Here is a 12,236-nt window from a genome sequence, read left to right on the forward strand (position 1 = left end):
AGGAGGGATTGCTTCCTCCTCTCCCCATGCCCCACCCCCTCAGGCCTATGGAATACATGTAATGGCGCGGTCTGTGACTGTGGCCCAAAGCTGGCCAGCTAAGCACAAACTTTCTTTAAAATGTTCTTTAAAATTCATGCAAGTGCATTCCATGCATTTAACCCAATCTTGTAACTACTATGTGTCCCTTTCATCAAGGAAAACTAGCCCTCTACAGAGCTCCATCTCGTGTTTGCTCTGTGTTTTAGACCATATTTAAAAAAAAGCAAAACCAACCAAACAAAAAACTATGATGTACTGTACCCCTTCTGTTTGATTCTGTATCTACATATAATTATCTCATTTAAGCCTCACAACCTCCCATGGTGGGTAATGACCCATTTTACTGATGAAGAAATTGAAATTCCAAAGGGTTAAGTAGCTTGCCCAAGGTCACATTTGGTGTAAGGGGCGGAGCCAGCCAGCTTGAGACCCAGGTGTGTCTGATATTGATCATGTTCTCCCTTGGTTTATAATTATTTGCTTCTCCATTGTCAGAGCTGGTAAGGCCTTGGAGACCCTAGGATCCCACCTCCACCCTCCTCAGATGGGAAGACAGGACCAGAAAGGGGTCAGAACTAGCCCAAGGTAACACGGGGAGGAAGGTGCAAAATCAGGACTCAAAGCAAAACTGACCAGTGGCGCCCTCTGGAAGCCTAGAGGACACTCCCTCTCTCCCAACCAGGTTCTTGTTAGAAATGTCCGCAAGAAACCATGCTCAGAAGTCTCCAGTAGACCGAGCCCTTGGGAGACACGAAATTAGCGTTCAAGCTCACTACCCTCTTGGAGTCTCAATTTTGCGGTATGTAAAATGGGCCAACTATTGGGAAACTTGAGACAAAGGTTGTCAAGGCAAGTGCATTGTAAACCTACAGACTTGCCCAGAAGTGACAGACCAAGGCTCATTCTGGTTGCCAAGGCTCACATCCGGATTTTGTCCTTTAAATAGCCTGTCACCTTGGGTAAATTTCAATGCCTCAGTTTCCTCAAATGTGAAATGGGGATAGTAAAAGTAGAAACTTCATAGGGTTGTTGTAAGGATTCAAGCACTTGGAACAGTCACTGGCAGGTAATGGTAATTCAGTAAAATTAGCTTTGATTACAAGTTTACTGCTCAAGGTGTAGCTATTTTCTAAGCCCAGACTGTAGCGAACTGCTCCAGGCCCCGCAGGGGGGTGGCCCTCCAGCAGGCCCTGCCTCCGTTCCCACTCGGTCCCGCCTCCTCTTCACCAGATCCCGCTCCAGCCGGCCAGGGTTCCTCCCACCACCAGAGGACGTAGGCGCTGAAGAGAGCCTTCTAGCCGCAGCAGGCGACGCTCTAGGTAGCGGCTGCTCTGTGGCCTGTGGCAGTGGCGCTCTAGCCCGCGGTGTGCGGGGCGAACTCTCAGTGGTGCGGCCGGCGGGCGGCGATGGCGGCCGTACGGGGCCTGCGAGTGTCGGTGAAGGCGGAGGTCCCGGCGGGGCCGGCCTTGGGGCCCCCGTCGCCTGAAGCAGAGTCAGGTTTGGACCGCGGCGAGCCGGAGCCCATGGAGGTGGAGGAGGGCGAGCTGGAGGTCGTGCCGGTTCGGCGCTCGCTAAAGGAACTGATCCCGGTACGGGCGGGGGGCGGGGGCGAGGGCGAGGAGGAGGTCGCTGAGCGAGTGTCCCGCGCCGGTGGGGGCCGGAAGGGGAGGTGGCCGGGGCTGGGGGAAGTCTGGGGAAGGGATGAGGGGGGCGAGCGCCCGGGGGGCGGGGGCGCCAGGCTTGAGCAGAAACGGGCAGCAAGAGAAAGGACGCTGGGGCGCCCGGAAATGGGTGTTGCGGGGGCTGGAGGAGTTGGGGAAGAGCTGGGGGGTAGTTGAGGACACCCCCTTCGCTGCCCCTCGGAGTCAGTCTGTGCAAGAGTGTGAATGAGGAGGGGTTGGGCTTATCTGGGGGCTTGAGATAAAGGGCGAGCCCCGGGCGGGAACAGAACCAGGAGCGGCCCAGAAGGAACTGTCGAGGGCGCGGGCATCCCGGTCTCTTTGTGGGTCCTACTCCGGTGGAGCTGGTGTCTGTTAAACATAGCACTCGCGGTTTCCCTTGGGAGAGCTGGGCTTGTCAGCTGCAGAAACTCTGTGTTTCTGTTGTGACTTGAGGGTCATCTTGTCCCCGCGCCGCTCCGCTGTTACACCGTGGCTCCAGGATCTCAGCCCTTAATGAAAACAAAACATCAGTGAACCAGCAGTGGTCCTTGGTCCCTCTTTTATCACAATGGGGATGCTGAGAGGTGTTTTTGCTTTGGGTTTGGTGGTCTTGTGTCCGGTTCTTAGGGCTGGTCTCAGGCCTGCATGGCTTCTCTCATGTACTTAATTTCTCACCTAACATGGACTACTTTTTAGCAGATGTCTGCTAGTCTTGCTTTTAAATTAAGATTATGGAAAAAGATTTAAAAAAAAAGGTAAGAGCACTAAAGACAGTAAATTATAGTGACTCTGGCAACAACAACTAACATAGTGGCATTTTACCATTTACTACATTATATCATTTAAAATATCACTGTGGTTGTGAAGTAGGTGTTATCATCCCTTCATTCCTTCAGTTCAACACGTACTTATTGCGTCCCCCACTTAGTGCCAGCCACAGCCCTAGGCACTTGACCAAGATCAAGACCAGACTGTGTCCTGGAGTTTATGTTCCAGTTGGGGGGACACAAGTAAACTAATAATTTACGGTAGTGGTGAGTGCTGTGGAGAGAATAAAGCATGTTAATGGGATGGAAGTGTGCAGAGGGCAGGAAGGGTGTGCAGAGCAGGAAGCAGAATGGCATAGGATGGTCAGGAAAGTCCTCTGAGATGGTGAAATTTAAGCTGAACCCTAAGTGACAAAAAGGAGCCATCTATGTGAAGATGTGGAAGAGAGCGTTCCCAGCAGGGGCAGCAGTAAGTGCAGAGGCTCTGAGATGGGCACGAGATTGTTTTGTTGGAGAAAGGTAAAGTTCTGTAGCACAAGTGGGAGAGCAGTTAAAAGAGGTCAGAAAGGTAGGCGGATACCACAGAGGAAACCTAGGCCCAGAGAGGCCAAAGGAATTGTACAGTGTCATGTAATCAGTGAACGTCAGAGATGTGATTTGAGTCCCCAGGCTTCCAAATCCCATCCTATTTTCATTGCACTGTGCTGTGTTTTCCCCAGAAGGTCGAGGTGAGTCCTGACTTTCTGCATTTTGGTGAAGACTTGTGCTCCATCTGGTGGCCTGGCACAATGAATTTGTCCAGTCTGGGTTGGGGAGATAAGTGACTGTGCATCATCTTGGATATTTTTCATGAACGCCTTTAGATTTTCATTTACACGGATACCTTCAGTAGATGGAATTACTTTAGGTTGTGGATAGGCCTAGAAAAGCCTTCTTGGTATAGTAGTTGATTGCTACATGGAGTCACTGGGACAGGCTTCCCCATAATATGAGGTTGTCAGGGCGGGGGAAGGATTGCTGAAAAGAACGACTGTCCAGAAGGAATGGGTTGTCAGGCTGTTGTTTCTCATGTGCTTGTCGTCGGTTGCTCGTTAGCAATTCTCACCCATCCCCTTCTTGTTAGGACACAAGCAGAAGATATGAAAACAAGGCTGGCAGCTTCATCACTGGAATCGATGTCACCTCCAAGGTAAGACAGACCATGATTAATTTATTCATTTTGAGAAGCAGGTGAACTTAATGAACAGATCTCTAGGAGAACAGCAATTATTCTTTACCTCCTTTTTTCTTTTGTTGTTGGATTGAAACTTTTTTTTAGGTTTAAATTTTGTGTTATACCGTGATGCCTTCATGCATCCTGAGAACATTCAGACAGCATTTGTGTGTTGTTGAATCCATGAGAAGATATAATCACTGTACCTAGATGCCTGTAATTAACCATGTTCAAAAAAAAGTTCTGCACTGGAGTGCTTTTTTTATGCTGTCCATTCTTTAAAAATGTGTAAACTGTTTCCACTTTAAATGAAGCAAAACGTGAAAGTGCCTTGCACATAGTAAGCCCTTAGTAAATGTCTTTATTCCTCACTGGTTGAGGCCGAGAAAAATACGATTTCCTGAATGTGTGTGTGTGGCTAGACTTTGAAGGCCAAGTGGACTGAACTATTCCCAGTACCTGGGAGTATTGCCTTTTATCTAGTGATTGCTGTTACTAGATTACCAGCTTCACTGTAACTCTTCACAGAACGAAACATATTATTTTCTTTACAATAAACAGTTGATACTTATTTGTTGCTTTAATTGTTGATGATATTCAGCTTAAACATTGTTTCTGATTTTAATGTGTGCAATTAAGTTTCAAACAGAGTTTAAGCTACAATTCTGAATAAATAATACTGTGTTACTATATTGGATGTGTGAAAGCAAAAATAAAAATAAGTATGTCATGCTAACTTTTTTGTGTTTTATCTGGGTCTCAATCTCTGATTGCTTAAAGGCCAAAAGAAAGAACTGATCATCTTTTTTGACAAGAAAATAGAATAAAGTGAAGATGTTTTCTTTTTGTAATTGAAAAAGAAGTATACAGTACTCTTCTTAAGCCCACACCGTTTGCCATTATATGAAACAAATATATGGGGGAAAGGGTGGTAGCCAAGAATTGGTACTTCAGTCTTACTAAAGGAAGGTAGATTAGTTGTTTCCACTGGGAAAACTTAAGTGAAGAAAATTAGCATAACTATTGGGAAATAACAGAATTGTTGCTGCTTTACCAATCCCCACAAGCTTTCTATAGTCAGACCTTCAATTAGTGTGGCAAAGTCAATATACAATTAGTGAAGCTTCCTAAAAGCTATCAGAAACCCATAGTTGGACCTGGATTTATTTTACCTCCTGGAAAAAAAATTTAGGAAACTGATTGTTTTGTTTTTTAGAGAGCATCAATGCTTCTTGTCACTTATAGATGAAAACTGGCAATTCCGTGGGCACAAGTTTAGAATAGAGGAGAGAGTTTCTTTGCTTCAATGTTATTTTCAAATGCAGAAAAAGCTTTAGGGAGTGGACTGCTCAGGCAGACATAATGTGATAGGTGTGATTACCATGCACACAGACTTTGTGAAATGGGGGTGGTGGTGGGGCTTCTAGAAATAGTACTGAGATCAGAAGATCTGCCCCTTATTAGCTGAAGTGCCTCTAGCAAACCTTTTAACTTTCTTTGTGCCTCAGTTTCTGCACCTGAAAAATTGGAATGTTAAGATTGTTTAGTTACAATTTGTTTACATGATTCCTAATAATAAATGTCAAACCATTATTCATTACTCACTGAATCAACAAATATTCATTGAATTCCTGCTGTGTCCCAGATAACAGTGATAGGCAATGAATCATTGTAGAGATTATTACAAATTATAGCACTATTAGTGTATACCCTCCCAGTCATTGACTGTGAATATCTAGTTCTTTGCAAAAATTATTAAAGGCACAATGTTGCTTATTTCTTCTAAGTTACTTGTCACTGATGCATCATTTCGTGTTTGTGATTTAACTTTCCTCTTCCATGTTTCACTTCTTTGGCTTTTTCTATACCTTCTAGGAAGCAATTGAAAAGAAAGAACAGCGAGCTAAGCGCTTCCATTTTCGCTCAGAAGTAAATCTTGCCCAAAGAAATGTAGCCTTGGACCGAGACATGATGAAGAAAGGTACAGGGTGTTCGGGGGGAATTTTTCCACATTTTCCCAGAGAATGACTTCTCCCTGCCAGGGCCTCATGCTTCTGGCCTTGCCTTGCGTGTCCAGTCCTCATCCAGATACTGCCTAAGGAAGGAACTGGTGAATTCCCCATTTCTGAGGTGACCTGTTAAAGTTGAGCTGCATTAGCTGTCTCTCAGATGTCAGAGCTGGGAAGAAGGAGATTGTCTTCTCTGAGAAGCCCCAGAGAACGTCACCTAGTTGGAGGCAGAGCTGAGATTAGAACTGTGCTTTTATGGACTCTTACTCATTTTCTGCTTTTAACATAGAAGTGTTAACTTTTCTTTGCCTTTAAATATAGTGGGAGTGTATCACAGTGAGACTGTCTTTTAGGGGAGTCAGATTGGTTGGGGGGATACCATTAATACTTCGGTTGATACAGGCTTGTGATTTTATTTTATTTTTGTGTTTTGTTAGGGTAAGTATCATGCTTCCTGAAATTCACCCTGAATTATCGTATCTAGTAATCTACCCCAGTTTTCGAAAGCAATTTATAAATAGAGGGGAAAATTATTATTACCCTTTTAGTGAGTTCACAGTCATATTTATTATTCCATAAATGCAAATGACCGCCCTCTGTTGTATTTGCAAATTTGGGATTTGTGAAGGGCTTAATAGGCAGCCTTCTGAATGCATGTTAAAGGTCTATGCTCTGCTGTGTGAGTTTCTCTAGGCTTGCTTGTTTGATAAAAACATGTTGAATGAATGAAAGAATAGCGACTATTTGTTGGGAACTTGCTCTCTTACCAGGCACTGTGTTAATTAGCGGGATACATATTTGTTTCGTACTCATTTCTCACAACAACCCCATGAGGAATGTATTTTTATCCCTATTTTACAAAGGAAACAGGCCCAAAGAAGTTAAATAAATGCCCAGGTTTACATAGCTAGTAAAAGTAGAGTCAGGGTTAGAACCTGATAAACCAGATAAACCCTGACTCTAAAGCCTTGCTCTTAACTGCTTTGCTCTGTTGCCTTACAATATGTGATATGATCCCAGAGACCCAAACCTCCTTCCACGCCAGTGGGCAGAGTGGCTCGGATGCAGAGCTCAACTCTGGAGCTGCTTTACTCCTTTTTTCTGCATAAGAGTTCAGTTTGGAAATACGACCTTGCTTCCCTTGCAGGCCAGGCGTCCAGGCATCTGCTTGAGTGGATTTTTCTGTTTCAGGAAAAGTCCTGTGAAGGCATAGGCATTCATGTGCCTGCACGGTCTAGACCCAGGCAGATGTCGGAGGCCTTTCTTACAGCTCCACCTTGAAAGCCCCCCTGTTTCCTTCTAGTCCCGTAAGCAGTCCTTGTGACATCTTGCTTCTGACCTTGCTCATGCCGGTCACTCTGTTGATTTGCCCCTCCCTGTCCCACGCTTTTTCTGGTTCAGATGTCACTGCCTCTGTGAAGCATCCCTAATTACTCACTTCAGCCTCTCTTCCCACCTGTGCTGGGGCTCTTCAGAGTGCCGAGCCCTCCTGGGATCTAGTCTCAGTTCCTTAGTGAATGCGGGCGAGTTAGTGAACCTTTTTAGGTCTCACTTTCCTTGTTGTAAAATGGGAATAGGATACCTTCCTGAAAATGATCACTTTCGGGGTTAAATTTTAATTTTAAAAAAAATGTTTTTTTGAAAAGTAATCCCGATCTCGTGGTTTTAAAGATTCTCTTAAAAACAATAGATCTGCCTGGAATGTCAGTTGCTCATTACAACCTGTTTTTTGATCCAGGAAGCAGCATGGTTTTGGAGTGTGTTCTTGAACTCCAGAGAACCCTGCTGCCTTTCCCAGATCAATTTAAATTAGAGTGGGGGAATGGGTTTGGATAGATCTCAAAGATAGTTATTATTTTTATATCTCCTCAGGTAATTCTAATGTGCAGTCAGGATTGTGAACCACTGGTGTTGTGGTTAAGAGCGTGGTTTCTGAAGTCTGACTGCCTGTATTCAAATCCTGACTTGTCACTTTCTAGCTCTTTGACCTTAGGTAAGTTGTTTAGCCTCTAAGAACCTCAGTTTCCTCATCTGGAAAGGCAGGTTAACGTTAGTTCTTATAGGGTGGTTGGGAGGCTCTGACAAAATGTTACGATTCTTAGAGTGGTGTCTGGCATATAGTAAATGTTAGTTATTATTATTATCTGGCATTCTCCATCTTCCAAACAGTCATCTAAGTGGTCCAGCCTCTTGGGAGAATGGGGACATTGGAATAAGCATCTTGATTCCTGCAGCCACAGTAGGTGTCAAGTTATTTCTTCTTATTAATATCAACAGTAATAAAATACACCATTTGATAAATGCTTACTATGTGCCAGTCACTCTGCTATGTGGTTAGCTTATCTTCCAACAACCCTGTTGCAGGGAACGTATTTATCATTTCTGTTTTACTGGTGAGGAAAGTAAGGTGCTGAGAGGTTGAGAAACTTGCTCAAGGTCCCACAGGTAGTAAGTAGCAAGGCCGGGATTCGAAGGCTGGTCTGACTGAAGCCTGTGTTCCTAATCTCTCTGCCAGCTTCAGGGATGTGGTTTGGGATGCGCTGCACTAGACCAGTCCTCATCAAGAGTAACTCGCTACTTTTGAGTGACAGTGTCAGGCAGCTTCTCTTTATCTCCAAGATCAAAGCTCTCGTGGTTGGAAAGGACCTTAGAGGTCATCTGGATCCCTCCTCCTGCCCAGTGCTGCAGGCCTTTCGGCAAAGTTCCCCGTGGTCCTTTGGCCTCTGCCTGAACATTTCCTAGTGGTGGCATGAGAACTATTTATGAAGCAGTCAGTTTTTTTGTTTTTGTTTTAATTAAGGCATGCACACTGTTTATTTATTTATCTTTCTTTCTTTCTTTTTTTTTTTGGCCGCACCCTGTGGCATGTGAGATTTTAGTTCCCCAACCAGGGATCGGATCTGTGCCCCCTGCAATGGAGGCACGCGTAGTCTTAACCACTGGACCTCCAGGGAAGTCCCCACGGTCTTGTTTTTGGATACTTCTTCATGTTGAACAAAAATTGCTTTCTAGTAATTTCTGTCTGTTAGTTACTGTGTAACTCTTAGAACAACATTAAGTCCTTTCCTCATTCACACAGTAACTCTTCAGGTGAAGGAATGGACAGCCCATTCCCTAAACTTTCTTATGTGGCATGACTTTCTGGTCTCCCTCCTGTAGACCCTTCCCAGTTTCTAAATGTCCTTCATCAGATGAGGTACAGATTCCAGATTTGGTTGGATTCGTGCAATGCATGGCAGGACTCTGACCACGGTTTCTGTCCCAGCCATTTCATAGTAGTCATCTTCTAGTCAACCAAAGCACCAGTTGTTTCCCTCAGGAATTGCGCCTATCAAAACAGTCTTTCTCATCTTGTATTTGAGACATTTTAAAAAGTTGCCTTTTTATTTATCCCTATTAAATTATATCTTGATTTCAAGACTCCATTTCAGCTTACGGAGTTAATTTTCATCTTGACTCTGCCTTTCAACATTTTAGCTGCACTCCTCACTTTGTTATGCATGGCTTCTGCATCTTTATCCAGTTGTTGGTAAATGTCAAACAGGATAATCCCGTATCATGCCATGACACACAGATGCATCAATTATAGTCTTATTCTATTATCAGGCCCACCTATCATTTTATTGTCATGGGGAACTAGATAACGCGCCTTAATAAACTTGAGATAGAACATGTCTGTGGTATTCTTTGAATTTCTTGGCCTGCTAATCCAATCAAAAAAGAAAAGAGGTTAGCTGGCTTGCTTCTTAGTGAACTCATGTCATTTCCTATGGGAAAGACTTAAGTTTCTTAAGGGATCAGAGATTCTGTCTGATAAGCTATTTTTTAAAAATTTCAGAGAATGACAATCTTTTGCATTGTTTGGGAATTTCTCTTTTCCTCTTTTCTGAAAATCAGTACAGAATTAGTCCTTCTCAAGGCTTTAAGGTACCTCGTTCCTCCCCTGCAACTTTTTAGAGATTACTGCCTAATTCTGAAATCACTGCTTTGTGTTTTGGTTAGTACAGTGGGGCGTAATTCTAGATTAGAAGACTTAAATCTATTAAAACTATTTCTAAAGCCCTTCTTGTCACCTATCTTGGGTTTTAGTTCTTACTTAATGATAGCTATTCTACTGCCCTTTAGTAGTACAGCAAAATAGATCAACAGTTCTGCCCTTTTCCCCAAAGCAACATTGCTCGAAACACTTGGAAAAAAAACCACCATTCCCCCCCGCCCCCCCCACCTCACCGAGCCGCTTGGCTTGTAGGATCTTAGTTCCCTGACCTGGGATTTAACCCGGGGCCATGGCAGTGAAAGCGCCGAGTCCTAACCACTGGACCACCAGGGAAGTCCCCCATTGGCATTTTTTTTTTTTTTTTGCGGTACGAGGACCTCTCACTGGTGTGGCCTCTCCCGTTGCGGAGCACAGGCTCCAGACGTGCAGGCTCAGTGGCCATGGCTCACGGGCCCAGCCGCTCCGCGGCATGTGGGATCTTCCCGGACCGGGGCACAAACCCGTATCCCCTGCATCGGCAGGTGGACTCTCAACCACTGCGCCACCAGGGAAGCCCCCACCATTGGCATTTTTGATGAGCCTGTTTGCTCTGGACTGTAACATTTTCTTCATTAGATGTTAGACAAACAATTCGTGTCCACCAAAGAAAAATTGGAAAGTAAAGTAAGAAGAAAAGTTGCCCACAGTGCACCACCCAAATGCAGTCATTGTCAACATTTTGTGCATTTCCTTCTAATCTTTTCTGGGTATGGACTTTATTTTTGCTTTTCGCTTTGTAGTCCTACTGCTTTCTTCCTTTTCACTTGACAGTCTGTCATCAGCATTTTCCATGTTATTATAGAGCCTCATGTAGTCTTTCAGACTCGTGCATTTCTTACATTTCTTCTCTTATACTGGTAATTTACCCTTTATCTGTCTCCCATATGTGTTCTTTGGTGAGTTGTGCTCACCTAAGCTTTGTTGCTTTCTCTTTTCTTGGGATCACCTCTCATACTCTGAGTTACTGTATTTAGTGTCTTCCAAATTTTTTGATCATCCTAATCTGAGGCTTTGAAGTTGGCTACTTTTTCTCTGGATTTTCAGAAATCTGCTTTCTTAAAGACTTGAGTTTTGTGTCCTACGACCTGTCATTCATTGTCTTCTCTCCTGTTGGAAAATCCAAGATGATTCCCTCACCACCTTGCTTGTAGTCAACACTCAGTAAATGCCCAGTTCTCATTCCCCAGTTCATTTGTTCACTGCCACCTCAGCAGTTAGTCCTTTCTCATCATCTGGGCATAAATCTAGGCGCCTTCTTTGTTGCTTTGTTTTATTTTAAGCAGTGACATTGGCAGGCTTCCATCAGATCTTAAGCTTGTCTCATATATGATTAAATCCTTCATATCAGCATCTCCTACAAGATTTTCTTCTGCCTGCTCCTCAGTCTGATTCCTCTACCCTCACCAGGAGCTGTTCTTGTTGTTTACCCTCTTCAAAACCATCTCTTTACTCCCCAAAGGATTTTTTCCTCCAAAATCATGGCTTTTAGCTTGAAGAACTGAGAAGGTCCCCTGGGCTACCTCTTCAGTTTCCCATCCTGCGTGGTAGAGTTACTCTGCATGTCCAGTGTGGACATCCATCTCATTTGGGGTTCTGTTCATTGTTGCACCGCTGGTCACTAATAAGGACTTGCTAAGGATTCATAAGTCTTTTTTTTTTTTTGGCCGCACCATGCAGCATGCGGGATCTTAGTTCCCTGAGCAGGGATTGAACTCATCCCCTCAGCAGTGGAAGCACAGATTCTTAACCACTGGACCACCAGGGAAGTCCTAGGATTCATAAGTCTTGATGGTATCTCTGTCTTCATGAATCTGAGTTGGCAGGAAGATACTTACCTGATTTATTCTGCCCACGCCTAATGGGCTCCCATTAAACCTGTCTTTTACTCTTCAAAATGACAAAAAAAAAAATTAAAAAGAACTTTTATCTGAAAGTATTCACATGTATTTCATTTGTTTTAAATAAAATATATGACATATAAAAACATACTTAGGAGTAATGGATGCTGAATTCTTTTTTTTTTTTAATTAATTTATTTTTTTGACTGTGTTGTGTCTTCATTGCTGCACGTGGGCTTTCTCTAGTTGCGGAGAGCAGGGGCTACTCTTTGTTGCGCAGGCTTCTCATTGCAGTGGCTTGTCTTGTTGCGGAGCACGGGCTCTAGGTGCGCGGGCTTCAGTAATTGTGGCACGCGAGCTCAGTAGTTGTGGTGCACGGGCTCAGTTGCTCCGTGGCATGTGGGATCTTCCCGGACCAGGACTCGAACCTGTGTCCCCTGCATTGGCAGGCGGATTCTTAACCACTGCGCCACCAGGGAAGTCCCAGATGCTGACTTCTTGACAGAACTACTTTGGAGAAGCTTGGGGAGGAAGGGACGTGGAGAGCTTACACAGGCCCTAGGGGGTTTTTTTGTTTGTTTTTGTTTTTAAATTTATTTATTTTATTTATTTATTTTTGGCTGCGTTGGGTCTTCGTTGCTGCGCACGGGCTTTCCTCTAGTTGTGGCAA

At 44.2% G+C, this 12,236-nt stretch overlaps 1 protein-coding gene across 3 annotated transcripts in view; it reads left to right on the plus strand.

The window, feature by feature from the left end:
* The first annotated feature begins 1,399 nt into the window (after positions 1-1,399).
* Positions 1,400-12,236, plus strand: part of NCBP3 (nuclear cap binding subunit 3) — a 35,542-nt gene continuing 24,705 nt past the window's right edge. Inside the window, exons 1-3 of one of the 3 annotated variants that reach the window (XM_033847974.2) lie at positions 1,400-1,631; positions 3,594-3,659; positions 5,559-5,664. In XM_033847974.2, coding sequence (XP_033703865.2) covers positions 1,449-1,631; positions 3,594-3,659; positions 5,559-5,664 — 355 coding nt within the window. In that variant the 5' untranslated portion in view covers positions 1,400-1,448. The remainder of the gene's footprint in view (positions 1,632-3,593; positions 3,660-5,558; positions 5,665-12,236) is intronic. The other 2 variants (XM_073797619.1, XM_019926874.3) reach the window with 2 other exon arrangements.

Source organism: Tursiops truncatus, chromosome 20 (genome assembly GCF_011762595.2).
Source record: "Tursiops truncatus isolate mTurTru1 chromosome 20, mTurTru1.mat.Y, whole genome shotgun sequence".
Lineage (NCBI taxonomy): Eukaryota > Metazoa > Chordata > Mammalia > Artiodactyla > Delphinidae > Tursiops > Tursiops truncatus.